Source organism: Trematomus bernacchii, unplaced genomic scaffold (assembly GCF_902827165.1).
Source record: "Trematomus bernacchii unplaced genomic scaffold, fTreBer1.1, whole genome shotgun sequence".
Lineage (NCBI taxonomy): Eukaryota > Metazoa > Chordata > Actinopteri > Perciformes > Nototheniidae > Trematomus > Trematomus bernacchii.
Window position 1 is genome coordinate 2,917,186 of NW_022987727.1, and position 21,681 is coordinate 2,938,866.

General features: G+C 42.2%; 1 protein-coding gene across 7 annotated transcripts in view; it reads right to left on the minus strand.

Annotated features, from left to right (window-relative positions):
• Positions 1–20,115, minus strand: part of si:dkey-151g10.3 (serine/threonine-protein kinase WNK3) — a 39,997-nt gene extending 19,882 nt beyond the window's left edge. For 6 of the 7 annotated variants that reach the window (XR_004557049.1, XM_034144800.1, XM_034144802.1 and 3 more), the window contains exons 1-2: positions 19,594–20,115; positions 9,436–10,510 (exon numbers count right to left, since the gene is read on the minus strand). Coding sequence is in view for 5 of the 7 variants with exons in the window: in XM_034144800.1 (XP_034000691.1) it covers positions 9,436–10,158 (723 nt within the window). In the remaining 2 variants the exon portion in view is untranslated. Of the gene's footprint in view, positions 1–958; positions 1,097–9,435; positions 10,511–19,593 lie in introns of those variants that run through there. The other variant, XM_034144803.1, reaches the window with a different exon arrangement.
• Positions 20,116–21,681: the final 1,566 nt, after the last annotated feature.

Sequence of the window (21,681 nt, forward strand, 5' to 3'; positions counted from 1 at the left end):
GAAATGTGTTCCCCTCGATTGTGCGGAAGAGTTTGAATTCAAGAAAAAAGTACAGTTCAATGCCATGTGTTTACATTTATAAATCAGCTACCTTCAATTAGAAAAGGAAATAAAGGAAATAAAAATAAAGACTGTGTCTGACTCGATAACTGCCAGAGAGTCGGATGGCAGCCATTGTTATGTCACAAACAGACCCACCTATAAATAGAAATCATCCTAACATTGCACACTGGCTTTCCACTGATCGATTCTATTGATATTGAGCTTTTTGCTGTACACACAGGGAGGCGGTGTACTGCAGATGCTTGGCCACAAATAAACAGTTTATCTGTTGCTACATCTATCTCAACGTATTATGTGTTTTTTCTAGCATACACTGGTTTATTGTTCCTCTGCTTCTCTTCCCCTGTGTCTGTGTTTTATCTTCTGAGAAATCTTTTCCTCTCTGTCTCTATACTGGTAACAAGTGTCCTTTTTTGGAAGTAATCTCCCTCCCCTCTCAACAGGGACGTAGCATCAACAAAAAGGCTGCTCCTCATTGTACTGTTAAGGCTATGAATAAGTTACCCAGGCTATGTCGCTTCTCTCATTCCTTCAACACTAACTACCTCATGTTACTAAGTGCATGCTTATTCATCTGTTGATAACCTGACTGTGTACCGTAGAGATGACACTTCCTGTTTCAAATTTCGATCATCATTAAAACCTTTCGTCCAGCATCAATGGAAGTAAGCAATACGCTCTCAGAAACAGCAGCATGCATATTGGGCTGTTTGTTTGTATGGAAGAAAATATGGCTAAACTTAATGAAAGCACTCAGAATATAAAGTTTGGATGGATAGTACCCAGCAAATGTTAACAACAGTACCGTGATCATTCTAGTCACTATGATTATGATAGTTAGTTTGCAAATGTGTCTGATCATGCTCAATGCTGTCTGTCTCTATGTTATGTTTACCCGTATCTACATGTCTTGTTTTTTTGTATATCGTCAGGGACTACTGCCTGTGTAAGGGTGTTCCTGTCCTCCGTCTCGCCCCTCAGTCAGAGCAGCCGTCTGCCTCAGAGTCTGACAGAGTGCTGGTCTGTGTCCCTGCCTGCTGCATCCTCAGCATCTATCGTGTCTCCCCGAGTGTGGAGTCAGACAGCCCTTGGGTTGGTAAAAGGTCACAAAGAGTTCAGTTGTTCAGATTGTGTCTAGACAGACTCACACAAACTAACTTCCCATTCAGCAAACTCTCACACACGCACACACATACAAAAAGAGGCGCAACAACAAAAAAAGTCCTCACTCCATTTGCAAGTCTGCTAAAACACCCACACACAACTACTGCTGCTAGGAGGCCTAATCATTTACTCAACTTGTTTTCAACAGCAACTCACAAAAACAGATCTGACAAACAAATTGGCATTTCTTTTCTTAACTTGAGATGAATGGAAATGGTGAAGCAACAGAAAGACAAATATGCATAGATCCTTCTTCTCCTGCATCAGCATGGTTGTTCTCCATTTCTGCAACCTTATGAGGTAAACACCAGGATGCACAGCTACCCAAACAGGATACTGACTCAGATCACTGCATAAGATATGAGGGAGATCCATTCAATTACATTTACGTTTATATACTATACAGTATATACTTCCTGTTTAGCCACCCCTTTTAATTTACTTTCAGCGACTTCGCTTAGACACGATCACCCAAATCGGTGTCAAATAGGGCATAGGGGACAAAGTGTGGGGGGCCAATGGCCACTTTGCCCCCCCTCCCCCCTTTCTCTGGCTATGCCATCTTTACACTGGACCTTACATTTGATCTATACACATCTGTCATGTTTTGTGACAGCATGATACACAGTAAAGCTATTGTGGTCACACACACGGTAAAATAAATACCTATGTTGCTGGGCAGCTGACAACCCAAGAATGAGTCAGAGCTATGTTGATTCTGCAGTCTTTTTTAAACTGTAGCTGGTGGTTTGTTGTGTCAGACTGCACTTTAGTGATAAGTTCTCTCTTAACTTGCCACTAGCCACAGTTAGTAGATAAACTACCATGATCCCTTCACCACCTTTGAGACAGCCTCACAAATATAGAACCTTAGACAGTTCACAAATGCAGTACTTCCTGCAGGTTATTATTACACAATATGTGTCGGGTGTTTCTGTGATTTATCCGCACCTGCATGTCAGTTGGTCATGTGATACTGCTGTCACAAGGCGCCTCCTTTGCAGGGACCTGAGTACTGTAACTTGTTGTACAGTAAGACCTGTTTGTGCACCATGTGATTTTTTTGGATCAGACATCTACCAATGCAAAAGGTCAAGCTGCAGGTTAAGTAGCTTCATAACGCACCAGGGAAATGGACAGGATATGGCTTACAGGGCACATTTGATGGGTGGTTAAGAAGCTGGGGTCATGAATGCCAAAGCATGTGAGCCCTAAAACATCTATTTTGGCAAACACAGCATGAGTGTCAGATATCATACCTACTGAAGATGAACTGGCTTCCCTGGTTACATTCTTGTCTGAAAGGTCTGAACTTGCCTCAGCTACAGATGGATAAACAAAAACATATTTTAGGGCACTATAAACACAGAGGAATGCATAAATATTGCTCTAGGTAGTCATGTGTACATGAATGAGTACATTTATAGTTTGCATGACTCTGTAGTGTGGGAATAAGCACGTTGGTGCTTGAAAATCGGGTGGTGGCGGGTGGCTAGGAATAGATTACTGTAAGCTACAACAGCTCACACTAACAAGATAGATTGCTGGAAAAGGGCTGGCCCACACGCCGGATTAGAACCTTCACCTTCATTAACCTTCACAGATAAATCAGACTGCAGATTCACTGCACTGCCTTTCTTTTTATGTGACCTCTTGTTAGCAGGAGGTAAACTTCATATTTCCATGTACTGAATTCTGCTCCTCATACTGTATGTGCAAAGGTCTTTTTTTAATTGACATCAACGCTACCTTATAAATCTTAGTCAGAGTTCTTCCCTTTCTTAACCTCTTCCCTTAGATAATCATCATCATGTCATAATATTGTGATCATAAGTGATTCAGATGTATTGATTACCACATGACACTTGCATTGACTGCTGGGCTAATTAGATACTGTCTCAAACATTCAATAGCAATTGAATCTCCTCTGTGGGTTACGTAATGGGGATACATCCCGAGGGATATTTGCCAACCGTCGATGCCGCGGTTGAGCCATGTGTCTGGTCAGTTTGGTTGGATCAATCCCATCCGGGTCTACTCAGTTCAGCTATGGTCCATTTCATTTTGACTCTCCTAATTTAGATCAGCTATCAATAGTCTGTCTTTGCTCTACCTGGCCCAGACCAAATGGCATTTGTATCAGAAAGAATGATGACCAGAAAAAATACCTTTTTGTAATACTTAGATTTTCTAGGTTTTTTTTTTTTGCATATGATATTTTCCTCTAGAATAATTTCAACACTTTATTATCAAGGTTTAGGAATACGGACAATATTTTTAATATGAGACAAGCAGCTGTCAGTGTCCAGAGACTATCCTGTTTATCCTGAAGTCAACTGTCAGTCCAGGGGTCTCGACTCTATACAGGTGAACAAAAGGTCTGGACTCTATTTCACAGGGACTGCACACTGCACTATAATGTTGATATAACCCTTAACTATGACAAGTGCTCTGATGGCCTTAGCACGGATGAGCGTTATTACTGAGAAACATGGCACGGTGATTGTAGCAGGCAACATCCTTAACTGGCATTCAACTGCAGTCATAAATACAAAAGGCTCTATAACAATACAAACAAATTACAAAACATTATTTTCAATACACTTAAAGGTGGGGTAGGTAATTTTGGAGAAACCAGCTCAAGTGCGCTAGAATTTGAAAATACACAACCGGAAAAAATCTGCCACTTCCTTACAGAGCCCCTCCTCCAACACACACGAACGCGCACATGACCAATGAGGGCACGAGATAAGTTTGTGCACAGATGGAAGTCTGACAGGCAGGTAGGCCATCCAGTTATTTTAGCCGGGCCGGCTAAAATGATTGGTCGTGCTTTTTACAGTACTACAGCTTCCACAGATGACATTTTTTTATGGATTTTTTGTCAAAGCACTTAAGATATTCATTGCTATCGGGATGTTAAGAGCATTCCATGGAATATAACAAAAAGTGTATCTCGAGCCGGTTTCTCAAACTTACCTACCCTACCTTTAAGTATCGCTATATTATATATCGATTATGAAAGACACTGTATACATGTACACATACAAATGTTGTATTTTTTGTAGTTAATTAATTAGTTAAAGCAATTTTGCATGCACATCATTTTCTAAACTAAAAAACTAATGTTAATTCCTTTGGGCAGATATCACAAAAAGTCTTATGATGCAGGATGTATCATGGACTTCAATAAATGCAGATGCCACTCTTCTGATTGTCTAAACATTTTTTTATTTGTTCTTTATACTATGATATTATTGCTCAAATAATTGCAATATATCTCCTCTCTTATAGTATTGTGATATATTCTTAAGCCCTGTATCTCGATACATGACGTCATTTTTGCCAATACACAGTCCTAAAAACAATGCATGGTAAAACAAATATTTGAAGTGGTATTCATCAGCGCCGCAGACTCGACCGCTGCCCTCGTGTGTGAAGTCCTGCGAGAGGGGCGAGCTGGACCAGTCTGGGATGACTGGGTTGAACCGGTCTGGTTTCTGCCGCCCGAGTTATGCTGCCTGTGCAGGGTTTTTGTTCCAGCCTTACAGGCACCCCCTGTAATTAACTCCCTGGATCACTCTGCATGCTCACTCACACAGACACAAAGTGATGGAGGGAGGGAGGGTGAGAGAGGAAGGGAGAGAGGGTGACAGGCAGACACATACAGTGGCATATGTTGACACAGACGGACAGCTTGCACACAGAAATGTAATACATGTCCAAGACACATACAAACACATTCACTGAGGTCGACGGACGGTAAAGTACACGCCTGAAGCCGTAACAGGGGAGATATATTTCAGGTGTGGCATTCACAGGGAAACAGGCAGGAAAGGAGAGAGATGTGGCCGCACTGTGAACTTAAATTACACAATCTTTCAAGCTGCATTTGGACCGATAATCCCCCCGGCTTCCTTCTCTTTGGTGACACAGGAGAAGAAGAGCGACGTGCTCACCGGCTGCAGTCTCAGAGGACAGTGGATAAAGCATTAAGTAGTGCATCGGCTCATCATGTACAGGCCTGTGTTTCACCATTAAGCACTGAGCAGACTGTTCTTGCATCATGAAACATTCAGTACTCCAGTGCATGTTGTTGACTTTTAGACAATAAACCAAAGCGTAATATAATTAATTGTCTTTTCTCACAATGAACAAGACAAGACAACACCTTGGCGTGACTGTGGTGGACCATTTTGACTATTTACTAACATGGTATAGACCGAATGATCATTTGATAATTCTTGAAGATAAATGGCAGCTAATCAAAGATTAATTGAATCATTAGGTGCAGCCCTAATTGGAATACATCCACTGAGTGTGTGTTGTTAAAGATAGCTCATCTCACCAGCAGGACAAATCAATGCTTACATTAAGCACACCATGATATATAACTGTTCCTATTGTCATGACTTTTGTCCACTCTAATGCCACTTAGCATTTAACCCGTGTCAGCTCTGGTAATGTGCGTTAAATAGGACAGATCACGTGACCCGAGTGACTAGAATGTTGCACCGTATGTGGAGCTGGATCAATCTATAGGCTTGTGGCCAGGCCACTGTGTCCCGTGTGTGTGTGTGTGTGTGTGTGTGTGTGTGTGTGTGTGTGTGTGTGTGTGTGTGATCGTGTGAGACTGGTGCCTCCCTGCATATGGTAACTCAGCGTTAGCTACACAACTGCTCTCTGGGTGGATGCCATGGTAATCCTCTCTCTGCTTGGCTCACCGTCTCCCTCTCCCTCTCTCTCTCTCTCTCTCTCTCTCTCTCTCCCACTCACCCTCACCCCCGGTGTCTCTTTTTTATTTTGCATTTTTATATTACTGTTGCTCTGGGTGTCCAAATCTCAGCCTGTTTATATTATTAAAGGCTGTCTTCCAATCTGTTTATAATAACAATTCCAACTAGACAGAATATATGCAAAGAGTGTTTTAAATGGTGTCAGTATTGTCAGAGTAAAGTAGCTGAAAATGTCCTCCAACTTCAAAAATAAATAACCAGTAAAAACGATTTTTACATGAGATTTGCTTTGACCCAATGCAATTGTGGAGACAATCTGATTTTGCAGATTCAATATGGGTGAGTAAATCAGATTATGCCTTCTGTCTTTTCATTTTCAAAAAGGCTTTACCAGAACAGATTTGCTCACACTCGTAAGCCAAGGATAAATACAATGCAGTGCCTTTGCTGGGGTCATGAAAGTATGCCGTCTGGTCAAAAAATATATGAATTAAAACATTAAAGGTCTCCTATTATACTGTTTTTCATCAATATATAATAGGTCTCAGATATATACAAAACATGTCTCTGAAGTGTTTGGCTCCAAATACCAAACAGATCATTGTAGCATCCCATAAACCCCTCTGTTTCAGCCCTGTTTCAAAAGTGCTGATTCTCTGTGTGTTACTTTAGATGAAAATAAGGAGCCCCTCCCCACGTCCCTCTGTGAGATATTTGGTTAAAAAGAACACAATGGTGCTCTAGGAGGAGATTCAGGTGATAAGGTGGGGGGGGGGTTACCTTGGTTGGGGATTGGCTAATGGTTACACAAGCCAGACATCATAAAGTGGCCCAAATCTGATCAGCTCATTTTCAGACAGGTTTTTATATAAATGGATCAGGAGAAAAAGAGAGGGGGTCTTTTTTCCTGAAACTTTCAGAATCTCCTTACACAGAGGGGACACATGTTTACATATAAAAGACATGAAAAAGTGGATATTGCATAATAGGTGACTTTTAAAGGTGAAACAGGCAACTTTTTCTCCTGAAAAAAATCCTACATCAAGTATTTCAATGGGAATTAAAAGGAGCTGTGGCAGTATGAGATACACAAGAGTCCAATATCCTGTGAAGCTGATTTTAGGAGTAAAAACCAGAAAAGGTGATGGGGGGCCGGTCTGCTGCTTGCCAGCCAACAGCCAGAGCTTGATCTCAAGGATTAGTAAAGGCTCATGATTTGGAATTAGCTCCAAACCAAACACATGACTGACTTTTCTTGCACAAAGCTAGCAGTCAAATCATAACACTGCTCTCTATTGTGAGGCCAAGAGTCAGAGGGATGCATTTCTTCTCTCCTCCACAAGTGTGTCTCCCACAGCATGTTGGATTTACACCATCATACAATGTCCCCCATTACTTCTCATCATAATAAATACAGTGGACTACATTCTGCTAAGACTCTGACAGAGCTCTGGTGTTAGACATTCACCATGTTCATTATTTTCCTCCCACTGCCAATGTCAATGCATGACAAAGAGTTTCTAACAGCAATGTTTGGTGTTCATTTGATACATTGTTCATATTTGCTCTGTGTTCACAAAATGCATCTCATTCAGAGCTTCCCTTTCACATGACTCTTTCCGTTTCAGACCTCATTATGTTACACAATAGACAAGAGTGGACTGGGACATGTACTTTAGCCCCAGCTGCATAGCGCTTGGTAAACTAGCCTAGTAGCGATATCATTTGGACAATACACTTTATAATAAGAACGCTTGACATTCAAACTGGACTGCTTGATTCATGAAAAAATGTGCTTCTACAAAAAGCAATTTGCAGTCATATGAGAACTTTTTCAGCACCCAAGCTGTTTTGTTCTCAAGAGTGGAGAACACTCCCTTTCCGGATTTAAAGCACTTCATCTCAAACAAATGTATGCAATGCCTAAAATGAACATTTCCATTAGGTTTCACAAATAATGTAATACAATCCAAGCTATAGCAGAAGATGAGGTTTTGAGTACGATACTCTATCACAACAAGGAGCGCTGGCAGCCAATGACAGAGAGTCTCCACTCTCGCTGTGTGCTGTCACTTTCCTACCAGCCATGCTCCTGCTTTTCACCCCCGTCTCCAGTCAACTGCAGCCTCGCATTATGAATAGCAAGCAGACAACCTCCGAGATTTCCAGAGACAAATACAATATAATTTACCTGAAAAGAGCAACGTTGTTGTGCTTACATTTCTCAAAAGATCATTCATTTGAATAAATTGATGACATACAGTTTTTCCATTTACTTCTCAGGGCTGTTTACACACTCTCTATTCTTTAGCCTCTGTCTCAGTAGAGATTTTTAAGGGGCAGCTAAAGACTCACCTTTTCCGACAGGCTTTTGGGGCGTCGGAGGAGGTGAGTTTGTAGCTGTTTTTCATTGCTGTTTTATCCTATCTTTTACTTGCTGTGTTTTATGCCTTTTATTCTACATTTTATAGTTGTATTTTGTATTGTGTACTGTATGTAAACCACTTTGTACATTCGTGTGGAGAAGGGTGCTATATAAATAAAGTGTTACTTATGGCGCAGTTCCACTGCAGCGTGGAGCTCGCTTTAAGCGTGCCGTGTCGTGCCGTCCCCTTTTTTGGTTGTGCTTCCACTAGGCCAATTACCGGCGCGGCACGGCGCGGGGCCACTTTTTCACCTCTTTTCTGGCCCTAGAAAATTGTGGTTCTATCGGGGCCAACAAACAGGGCTGAGTCGGGCTGAGTATGCTAAACTAGAGAGAGGAGCGCTGGCAAGAGGGCTAGAACTACAACAAGATGGACATATTTGACCGTGATTTAATTGTAATACACGTTTCAAAATGATGCCGAAGTAACAACATACTGATACCGGTTAGTAAAAACCATGAATTAATGCTTTGACAAGTCTGCAGACAGACGGCAGGCGAAAAACCTTTTAAAATTCGTGTTTTTCTAGATGGAGATTGGCTAAGCTAACGCAGTATATGCCCCGACCGTCCACACTCACAACAACGGCCTATACAGACATAAATAAAGCAGCGACTGTATTCACCATGACACAGACAGTCTGTGGTGTGTACTTGTTTAACTTTTGTCTAGTTTCTGAACATATATAAGGAGCTGTGAGCTCTGAGTGCTAACAGCTAACGGCTGTGTTGTGTTTCTGGATTTCTCATTGAAGATGACGTCACGGCTCCGCCTACACTGCGTTACTATAGTAACTACCCCAGTTCCTAAACTGTAATGGAAGCGCAGCATGAAGTGAGTCGGCCCTGTTAAGGCCCAACGCGGCCAAGCCGTACCGAGCCGTACCGAGTGTGGCCGAGGCCGACCGTGTAGTGGAAATGCGCCATTACTTACTTACTTTAAGTGGATGGATTGTATGTATGTTTAAGGGAATTGTGCGTGCTAATGCAGAATTTAAAATAATGCATTTTCAATATTTGAAAATAAAAGATAACAGTTGCTCTTACCTGGAGTTCACACCAAGCCACCTCCACCCAGGTCTCCGTGTCCAGGCCTTTATACACCGTTTTGAAGGCTCCTCTGCCCAGTTCAATGTCAAACTTGAGGAACCTGCCTCCAGGAGAGGTGGCCACAGCCTTCATCTCTGCCTCTTCCTCCAGCTCACGGTCCCTCTCCTTCCCCCTCTGGGCGAGTGTGGAGGAGGATTCATCCTTGCCCGGCTCCTGGCTGGAGCTGGGGCAGGACGGGTCGTTGCCGATGGCAGCACAGGAGGAGGCAGCCCCTTGCTGCTGGGCACTGCTGGTGAAGATGGAGTCTGAGGTGCGCAGCTCCAGGTGGGGGGCGCTGTGGGGCGCCTCGGGGGGTCTATCCACCTCATCGTCCTCCTCACAAATCTCCACACTCTTTCTGAAGAAGCGCTTCTCCCGCCTCAAACGTTTCTGGCCAGTGTCGGCTGATAAGGATGGCATGGAGAACGAAATCTGTCTGACTGGGTTCTCCTCGCCCTCCTGGCCGGCTTCCCCTCCTCCTCCTCCTCGGTTTCCTCCGCCCTCTCCTCCTGTTGCTTTCCTCTCCTGAGTGCTGGAGGAGGGGAAGTCGGCGGGGGTGCTGTGTGTCCTCTCCTTCTGTTGGTCGGCCTTGCCCTCCTGCTCTGTGTCCTCCTCCTTCTGCCCATCAGGTTTCCCCGAGGAGTCCTCGGTGCCTGTGGGCTCTCCTGGGTCAGTAGCCATGGAGAATGGCCTTTCCCACTCCTCCTCCACCTCCTCCAAACCTTTGCTCCACCGTCAGTCCCCGTCTCTCTCTCTTTCTGGGGTCACCCACTCACCCTTCTCGACTGTCAGGCAGTTCTTCCAGTGCTGCAGGTGATTGGAGGCCGTCCGTGGTCAGACTGGTGACCCCCTCCCACTTCTCCTCCTGTCTGAGCCCACAGCTGTTAGAGAACAGTTTCCGTCTTCTCTTTCCTCCTCACCATGTCCTATATTTTCTTTATATCCACTGTTAGAAACACACACTAAACTGGGACTTTTTCCTCAAGCTTTTTGGAAACAATGCTGTTTTTGAGTGAATACCTTCAAGTAAACCCTGCAAAACACAAAAAAACATTGCATTAGTATTTTGAATCAGTGTGATGATGTTGCCATATTTAACTATCTTAAGAAAATGCAACTAAGATACATTTTTTGTGAGATGAGATAAGATAGCAGAATTCAGTGGGTCCCCTCTATTTTTCAGGAACAAGACGAACCAACATTTAAGACGTGAGCTTACAGGAATTCTTTACAGCTTAGTAGGAATGTCTAAAAGTGTGTGTAAACTGGAGTGGGTGGATTTAAAATGCTTTAAATTCCACTAAGAGTTGTTACTGACTCAACAGCTCTTTCTTGTAAAGCAAACAACTGGTAATACATACAGAGCCACGGTATTACCATAGAGAATGTGAAGTGCTGATTGCCTGCAAAACTTCTGCTAATGCATTTTGAGCAATTAGGCTCACATCAAAATACTGCGAACATTAAAGGAAACATAATGTGAGTAGATTTCAATGATTGGTGCGGATGTTTCCAGTAATATGAAGTACAAATGTCTTTAAATGGTATTTTTCCACAGCTGCTTGCCAAAGTGACCTGAGGTAATTAATTGGGCAATGTTCATTCAAACTCTGTAGTGAAGTCTGGCAGCACAGCTTGTACCCGTATAGGGATTTCCCAAAACCTGAAAAGCTTCATCTCTGCTATGGGCTAAACTTTGCCCTCAAAGACTATCTAGCTGGCCTGGTCAACAATTACACTTCATCAATGGCAAAGTGCACGTTAATCAGCGTCTTGTGACTTAACTTGTGTTCAACGGCTCCATTAGTGGACAGAAAGCTGCCGTTAGGAATATGCGATTCCAAACATTAAATATGGATGATGAACTATGGGCCGGTTGAGTGTGAATTATTCATACACAGAGGGATTGTCGGCCTGAAGTGACTACCACACATCTGCAACAAAGGGCTCATAAATATCCACAACTATGATTGTGATTATCATCAGCACAGGCAACAGTGTTACTCAGTGCATAGCCAGTCACCCATTCAGAGAGGGTGATAAAAGACCGTTTGAAATTGTCCCGTAGTGTGATATGAATCTGCAGCAGGCTTCCTCTTACATGCCAAAATCCCTGCAATCCTGTTACTCATTCACATTATGGGATTGTGTCTTTCTGATGACAACTTTATATTAATTTCTCACTCTCCATCTGGGTATGATAGCTCATTTGCCCTCTGGCAGCCAATGATCTCTCAATGGATTGGAGCTGTTTAATTAAGACACCTGCCAGCCTAAAGTCACCCTGGTGCCAACGTCTAGAGACGGGGTTAGTCTACTAATTACGGAGGACAATAAAGCCTTAAGTCACTATTTAAGATTAAGCAGCTGAAATTACAGGAGGAGAGCATGCTAATGCATACCAACAACCAGTGGCGGTTCTACGGGGTGGCACGGGGTGGCAGCTGCCACCTCAGAAAAATGCCTTGCCACCCCAGCTGCCACCCCAGTTGGCAGCTTTGTTTTGAAAGAAAAGTTGTGGCTCATCGGACATTTATGAGAGAAAATCTCTAATGTCCGAGTGCAAGTGAATGCAGCACAATACGCGAGCCTTGTAACCCCTCCCCCGGCCCTGGCGCGAGCGTGGAAATATGATTGGCGGCGATTTCATTTGAACGGGACGGCGCAAAACGAGAAGCATTCGGATCCAAGTAGACGGAAGGACTGAGGTATTTGCGGTCTACAATGACAGAGAAGAGACTGTCAAGTTTGGCTGTACCCAGCATTGAATCAAAGCGCACCATAGCTTTAAATCTTAATAAGTTTGTGAGGCGTTTTGCTGAACAAGATGGTAATCGCCGCATTCAGCTGTAATAGGCATGCCAACTTGATGCTCTGCTCACGGATGACTCGATGAGCATAAAAAACTGTTAAGATGATGACCTTACGTGTGTATAACATTTTTCTTCTTTGTGGGGGTCTGCCCCCAAAAAACAGTTTCAAGTCCTGAGAAAGTCAAATAAGACGGTGTGTAAAACTTCACTGCCCAGCCAAAAAAAAGTAACCACTTTGATTTAACTAGGCCAGTAGGTAAGGACTTTCCACTGGATAATAACTGCAGCGATGTATATGTTTTAGCTGAATACACGTTTTTTTAACCCTAACTGATGCAGTTCGTCACTTCTTTAATGTTTGTTCTTTCTGATGTAAAGTTAAGGTTGTAACTGTTTGCAATGAAGTCGTGGGGCGCTGAACTGTTCTTTTGATTCTTTTGATATATGATAGTAATTACTTGTCTTTCAAATTTGAAGGAGGGTGAGCAAGCATCTTGAGGAACATTCATCATTAACTCCTCCAAAAAATATAGTTTATTTAATAATAACAGTGAATATGTGAATCATAACAGTGATTGACAGCTGATAGGAATAATATGATTGTTAATAGTATCATATTAATTTAGACAAACATCGACGAGACAGTTAATTAATGTACTTATTGCAGCAGTCTGCATAGATTTGGTACCCCTGCTGGTCTAAGAGTGAGACAAACTCATTCAGTTATTGTTCAGTTAAAATTCATTAAATTATGTCTGCCACCTTATATATTTCTATTTAATTACATTACATGTTACTTGTTAGACGCTTTTATCCAAAGTGACTTACATACTCAATACTGTGGGCAATCCCCACAGGAGCAATTTGGGGTGAAGTGTCTTGCCCAGGGACACAACGACATGCAGTGGGGTTTGAACCTGTGACCCCCTGATCCAAACACCAACACACAACCCACTGCACCACACGCCCCAAAGTAAGGCTTTACTGATGTGCCACAATAATGTCACCTATGTTATTGAGTTAAAATATAAATATTGTGGCTTTCCATGTTAACATTGATTGATATGACTGCGATTAAATCAGCATATACTTCTGCCAGGGGATGCCACCCCTCAAATTCTCCTGCCACCCTCTTGCCACCCCATGAATATTTTTCTAGATCCGCCCCTGCCAACAACAGAAGCTGAAGCGGAGGAATGCGGCTGTCCTTGGAGAGTAATGATGCAGTAAATGGAAAGGAAAAAGTGCAGTCTGGTTCAGGGTATTAACTCACTTTGCATATTAGTTTACAACTCAACACATATTACTTTACAACTGAGCATGTGGGACGTTCAAGGGCCACTGCTATGGCTTGGGTTACAGCACTCTGAGGTATGGAGCTACCCACAAGGACCACACATGTCTATCCTGTCCCCTGAAATGTGTTCGTCGCTGCCAGACAGGCTCCGCCAAAGTCCCAGCAGCAAGTCTAATTTTAATGAGCAAAGCCCACAGTGACCACTTGGGGCTCGTTGAGTGGCTCGCTGAGGCTTTTATCTCTTTTTAAAAAGGCGGCCATTACACGTCACGTCAGGCCTGTTGTCTCTCTAGGCTCATTGCAAATGAGTCTGACGTGCAATGCTCCTGGCTGTCACTCAAATTAAAAACACAATGGGCTGATATCAGACCAACTGCTAAGAGGCGGCTGGAGGAGAATTCCAGTTCAGCAGCATTTCCCAGACGCAGACACTTCCAGAGAAAAATCGTTATCATGCACATGACTAACACGTCAAACTCCACACCCAATAACAAACTGAAACAAAAATATTGATGTTTGAGATGAAACTCATCTAACCAAAACTAAAGGAGTCTCTGTCTGTATGTCATGTACTGTGTGTCATTAAGTGTTTGTATGTTATGTAATGTATGCACTGTATGTATGCATGTAAGAACTGTCTGTATGCATATAAGAACTGTATGTATGTATGCATGCATGCATGTGTGTATGCATGTACGGTTTATTGCTTCGTTTGTCTGCATGTTGCATATATTTTATTTCGATTATGGCGAAACTTGGTGATGACGTGTAACAAGTAGGAACACACTACATTTGGAGCTTTGCCAAAACAATGGGCAGATATATTCATTATTTTTTTAACTTTGTTTAACAGCTTTAGCTGAGCTCCGTGCTCTCTTAATGCCTTACTAGTTTGATATTAATTGATTAGCAATCAATTATATTTATATTTCATTATTGCCGAGACAAGACATGGTACACTCATCCAAAAGGTTATTCCTAATATTGAATTTCCACCGTTTTTTGTAAAAACAACAAAACACGATAAAGAACTCCTTTCATTAGAGACGATTGAGTCAGCCAATGTGTAATTAAATGATTAAACAGTTAATTAAGGGATCAACTATTCAAACTACCAGTGGGGACATACTGTAGTACCGTGAGGGTAGAAAGGTAAAGGCTAACAGGATGTGGGAAACCTAAAGGGGGAAAACAACAGGCAATAAAGAGAGGGAAGTGGTCCTTTAAACAGGAGCTTATTGGCCATTTCCCCAGGGCAAGGAGTTCCCATGAAAGCCACATACCGGACAGAGTTATCACAGTACATCAAACACGTTCAACCCCATCACTGTCTCTCACACCCGCCCATAGACACACACCCATAGACACACAGGCAGATACACATTTCAGGCACACACCAGCAGGGTAGAACAAACTTTGCATTTCCCTCTCTCTTTCTCTCTCTGTCCACTCTCTATCTATCTTTTATTCATAGACAAAAACACACAAACATCAAAAGCAAACCCTCTCTCGCACCCAAACCCCATGTCCCCTTTCAATGAAAGAATGCCGAAAGGAATTTCCTGACAGCAGGGAAATGACCAAGCGTTGTATATCAAAGTTGAAGATAACAAACCCCAAATCGCAGTGTAAACTGTGACCTCGGCAGCAAAATGATTGCACAGCAAGATAACATGTCTGAATCGTCACCTGTTCATATTTCTAGCAGAGCTGTGGGGACATGAGAACTGCATATCTGACATGCTGCACACTGCATGCCCTCCAGTCGTCTGAGAGCCTCTTACATGAGCAGAACACCTGCAGATGCCTCACGGTTTGTGAAATGTGCAGAGAAAATCATGTTGACACCTTTGCTTTATGACTGCCAAAGATGTGATTTCTATTCTATTCTCAAAACCCGCTGAAAGCCACGTTTGTTTTCGCTAGAACTTTTCGTTCTGTGCTCAAAGTTGTGAGACGAGGAGGCAAAAACAGGCCCTATATTAATACATACACTCTAAAGTGTGCACACAAGACAAACTGAAGTGCACATGCAGAATCGCCTACACAATCTATAACTTAAAACACACAAAAAATCTTTGCAACCCTATGTGCACTTTTTGTATCCCTTACTTCATGGGGATACACACATTAATCCCCTGGAACAAACCGCGCTGAAAAATTAGGCGGGCAGACAAAGGAAGAGCCAGGGGATTCTGTGTGTGTGTGTGTGTGTGTGTGTGTGTGTGTGTGTGTGTGTGTGTGTGTGTGTGTGTGTGTGTGTGTGTGTGTGTGTGTGTGTGTGTGTGTGTGTGTGTGTGTGTGTGTGTGTGTGTGTGTGTGTGTGTGTGTGTGTGTGTGTGTGTGTGTGTGTGTGTGTGTGTGTGTGTGTGTGTGTGTGCACAGACAGTGCGGTTTTAGCAATTGAGGGGGACGTGTAGATGAAAAGAGTGAATAAAAGGTGGCGAGGGGGACAGGAAGGGATTGTAGTTGGTGGGAGCAGGCGGACAGCAGAGTTTCAAACAGTGAGAGGGAAGGAGAGATGGAGCGGGGGGGCCGGCGAGTAGAAGGGGTGGGAAAAATGTGTGTGTGAAAGAGAACAAGAGAGAGATAAAGAGAGGGGGGCGGCACAGACAAAAAGTGGGCTGGGGGGATTTTGCCTGATAAAATATGTGCCACTGTTTGTGTGAATGAAAGCAGTGACTATAGCTAAAAAATGTGCACAGGCAAAAGCTACAGTTGTGGAGAGGAGGAGGAGGAGAGGAGAGAGGAGGAGAGGAGGAGAGGAGGAGAGGAGAGGAGAGGAGGGGAAAGGAAAGGAAAGGAGAGGGGAGGAGAGGGGAAAGGAGAGGAGAGGAGAGGAGAGGAGATTAGAGGAGAGGAGAGGAGAGGAGAGGAGGAGAGGAAAAGAGGAAAAGAGGAGATGGAAGGAAAGGAGAGGAGAAGAGAGGAGGAATGCTTTAGTGAATGGAAAAGGTTGAAAACATGAGGTGATTACATTAGCATAGGAATAGTTTCCGTTGGCATGTCCAGTGTCACAACGAGACCGGGTGCAGAGAGACTGATTATATGAACCTGTTCAGTTACTCTTGCTGCAGTATTGTCCTTATTAGATTAAGGATTTGTGCTGATCTGGGCATAAATGAGGTTTAACTTTATGTTGTTCTGCCTTTTGATTTATGGTGCATCTCAAAAGTTATGTAAACTAGTAGTGTAAGTAATTACTTTAAGCAGTGAGTAATTCAGTAAAGTAAGGCAACTAGTAGTGTGTAATGTATTACTTTCTTTGAGTAACAGCCGCAGCTGCCTAAGATCAAGCAAAGTTTTTTGTGAGCCAATTCAGTACAATACATATATTATAAGTCTTAGCTTTTCCATATGTAAATGTACATATGTAAATGTAAGTAAGTAAGTATAGTTGTATTTCGTGTAAAGTTATATGAGTGTACATTTTCAGCAAGTGTAGCAGTTTTTCAGTTCATCAACTGCCAGCTGCAATAGTTTGCATATTATCACCCTTTTGGAAACTCGACTGAGTGAGCTTTATTATGCTAGGCAGGAAGTCAGGAATGAGACTGGGAAAGAAAGACATGTGAAAAAAATGTTTGTATTTTCTCGTTCGACTTACATTGAGATTTTGTTGCTTTAGTAATGGAGCATCCCTCAGTCATGTTCTGTGTTAACTGCCTATAACACACATGTAAGCATATTTAATGCTACACTTGAATCCACTCTTTTTTCAGGTTTAATCTCAAGGTGATCTAAAGAGGGGATGGAGGCGGAGTGATGTGGGGAAACAAGGCAGCAGTAGCTCAAGGTCTCAGAGGGCTCCAGCCAAACTTCAAATGGGCTTTATGTCAAGTAGCAACTGTTCTGAAGATCACAGGTCTGCATCTGATCTCTGCAGCTCAGCTGTTGACCGCAGCGGCAGGTAAAACAACAAACACCACATTTGTCCAGCGAGGCCGTGTCTAACAGGCATGACTTCTGGCACAGAGTCACTCCAGGATACTTTACTGTAAAGAGGCAGGTGTAAACCTTCAAAGAGCTGCCGCCGTCACGTTGAAACAGGAGCCTGGTGGGCTCAAACTTAAAGGTCCCCTATTATACTGTTTTTCATCAATATATAATAGGTCTCAGATATATACAAAACATGTCTCTGAAGTGTTTGGCTCCAAATACCAAACAGATCATTGTAGCATCCCATAATCCCCTCTGTTTCAGCCCTGTTTCAAAAGTGCTGATTCTCTGTCTGTGACTTTAGATGAAAATAAGGAGCCACTCCCCACGCCTCTCTGAGAGATATTTGGTTAAAAAGAACACAATGGAGCTCTAGGAGGAGATTCAGGTGATAAGGTGGGCGGGGGTTACCTTGGTTGGCTAATGGTTACACAAGCCAAAAAATCGTTATGACATCATAAAGCGGCCCAAATCTGATCAGCTCATTTTCAGACAGGTTTTTATATAAATGGATCAGGACAAAAAGAGAGAGAATCTCTTTACGCAGAGGGGACACATGTTTATGTATAAAAGACATGACCTTTAACGTGTGTGGCACGAGAACAATTAGTAGCAATGTTCAGAACAAGCGCCGTTTGAAATAGACAGACAGAGAGAAGACAATATAATGCCTTAATGAACAGAGCTTAAAAATCACCCATTATATTCTAAATCCAGGACAGTGTGCAATTGTACAGGAAAAGATAATGCAAATAAACTGCTCGGACTGCGCCTCCTACTCATGTATTGCACGAGTTTCTTCATCACAAGTTGCTTCACTGTGTGTCTTCTAACTTTAGGCGGCATTCTGAAATCGGATGAAAAACCTCGAAAGATGGAGCACTAGAATCAAACACACAATTATTGTTCTCTTCCCATTAGGGGAAACTCAAGGCTGAAACACAAGAAGGACTTTTGTCCAATCCAGGTCAAGCATGGGAGAGAGTGTAGGTAGCACACACAGAGCACTGTTCACTGGGGGAGAGAGACAGGGGGAATATGTGTTATCTAACCCCCCTTTGTGTTCTCTTTTATTCCCCTCAGCGAGCACATCCCACACCAAAGGACTCCTCTAATCCAGGTGAGAGAACGGCTACTTAATCAGCCAATGATGAATAAGGATTACATGTTACTAAAGTAGCTTACTACTGCTGGAGGTCATATCAAGAACTGAGCCTCTTTAACCCCTGCAAATGCTCTACAAACTGTAATGGATGATGCAATACTCAGATATCAGCAAAGAGTTGAAGATATTTAACAGCTGTCAGCCTTCCTAAAGACCGGAAGCATCCTACATATCACTCCCAGTGGGACTAACAGTGTTTTAAATAGCAATACAGGAGGAGGGAATGCTTGATGATATACATAATTTATAGATAACATAACAATGTGTATATTATATTACTTATAAAATAGAAACAGGGGTAGTTGGCATGGGGATTTTTAGTGAAGGATGATTATCTGACAAAATTCCTCCGAGCAAAGAACCCATCATGCAACGAGTCATGCAGTATTCGTGAAGCAAAATGCAATAACATGTATGTTATTTATATGCTACAGTACATAGTCTATGACACAGTGATGCCTGGATGTGCAAGCAACCATGAAGTGCAGCTATTGGCTAGCTGGTAGCTCAGCTGACTTTTTAGAAACGCCATGCAACGGAAAGGCACAAAGTACAGTCACCATACAAGACAGTAGATGTCTCACGCACCACAAATCAAACATCCCCAAAACCTCCGAGGTTTTCAGTGCCCCGAGCACAGACACAATTTGCAATGAGATAAACCTGTGCAGTCTGAGGGCCTGACAGGGGAGTCTGCCTGCAGGTCTGCACTTGACTTGAGTGTTTTAAAAACACACAGCATAATTAGATACAGAACAAAAAGCAGCCACATGAGAGGATAAATACCTAACAAGCTATCATGAACAAGCATACAAAATAACGCCTTACTGGGGAGCCACAGTAAAATAACGAGTATATTACTACATGCATTGTAAATGAAAATAACAACAAACATCACTCACCCGAATGTACCATGGTAGCTCGTCGGTCCAGGGATATATTTATTTAAAAAACGAGCTGCTGAGCACCGATAGCTAGGATTTCTTATTATTCCTGTAGCTTTTGACTAATTACACGACTTTACACTGGGCTTTCTGCCTACAAAATATGATTTACAACCACTGAAAAAATACATTTACAAAAAAAAGCTTTAGAAAAAGAAGTCCGTCTCTTATTCTGTGCACATTTGGAACGCGTTGTTGCGGTGCGGTCGGCTTGCTCACTCCCCGGCGGAGTCGTCGAGCCTCGGTCTGGGAGCAGGCGGTGAGCACTTGGTGTACCGATTCAGACGATGTTGGCCGGTGTTGCTTTACGGATCTTTACCACTCATTATTCGGTTAAACGGCTCCGAGTTGTGCGCCTGGCCATTCATGTGCACCCGAATAATATCAGTAACTTATGTACATAATTTACAACGCGCGACTCCAGCGGCCTTCAGCAGGTTCGCGTGTGTAGTGAGCGCGCTGCTGCTGCTGCCTGTTCTCACTTGCTCCTCATCATCCTGAGACTGAGCACACGCTGAGATCACTCCGCCACAAGAGGGCGCTGCTGCTGCGCGGTTCAATCATGGGTTATTTCCACGGCTTCTGAGACTCTAATGCTGCATTCACATGCTCCTCGTAAACTTCAGTTTCGGCACAGCAGCCACGCAAACATGATGATTTTAACATTAGACCAATAGGATGAAGTGAATAATAAAATAAAATAAACAATAAAAACCGAGAAAATAAATAAGAGATATAGAGAAAAGAGAGAAAATGAATAAGATTTAACAGCAGTGATTAAACAAATATTTTTAAGGTGGCATTATTATTTTTCTCAATCAATCTCAATCTTTATTTATTTATATAGCACATTTAAAACAACCTTCAGTTGACCAAAGTGCTGTACAGGCAATAAATATTAAATAACACAATGGGAGTACAATAATAAAACAATAATTAAAAACATGATAAAAAGCACAATAACTAGAAAAATATTTAAAAAAAAAACACATACAAATGTAAAAATGTAATGTTCAACTAGTATTAAAAGCCAGTGCAAAGAGGTGTGTTTTTAGCTGAGATTTAAAAAGTTCAATTGACTCAGCAGTCCGGATATGTACTGGGAGGCTGTTCCACAGTCTGGGAGCTGCAACAATGAAAGCCCTGTCACCTCGGGTCTTTTTCCTGCACCGAGGAACCACCAACATATTCTGCTGAGCTGATCGCAATGCTCTAGCTGGAGCATGGCGGTGCAACAACTCAGACAGGTAATGTGGTGCCAGTCCATGCAATGATTTAAAAACAACAAGTAAGTACTTGAACTGGATCCTGTAACTGACAGGAAGCCAATGAAGGTCTGCCAAAACGGGTGTGATGTTTTTCTCACTTTAACCCTCCTGTTATAACCCCATTTAGTGTTTAACATTTCAAGTGCTTAACATCATATATTTATTTGATATTTCATGTTTTTTTCTGATTTAATGGGGACATCTGGGTAAACGCAAAGTTAACATGATGATATATGTTGAAAGCATTTTGCATGTGTTGTAGTGTCCTTTGGTGTCATATTGACCGCAAGTTGTTTTAGTTATAAAAACATGAAATATGCATTTACATTTTATGTACATTTCTTTAGGTTGTTTGTTACGTTTTCTTTATTGGGATATGTAGGAAGATAAAGTACCTGACTATAAAGTTGTACAGTAATTTCTAAAGTTGTATAATGAATTAAATTACAATCATTTTCTCAAGGTTAAGTTTTCAGATGAACTCCAAGAATTAAAAATACAAGTCAATTTAGGGCGAAAAAGAGGGTGAATGTCTTTAATATAAGAAATAAAGTAATTACATAACTACAGTAAGTCAATGTTTTACTATGATTGGGCCTACTTGTATTTTGTATATAAAGCATGTCTCAAAAATAAGGATGTTGTTGATCAGAAAGTAATTATTTGCTGAGCCCATAAATAGAGGAACATTTTGAGAAAGTCAGTCATGTAAATCAAGACATAAATATTCAGAATGAATACATTAAAAATAAATGATCAATAGTTTCAGTATCCTCCC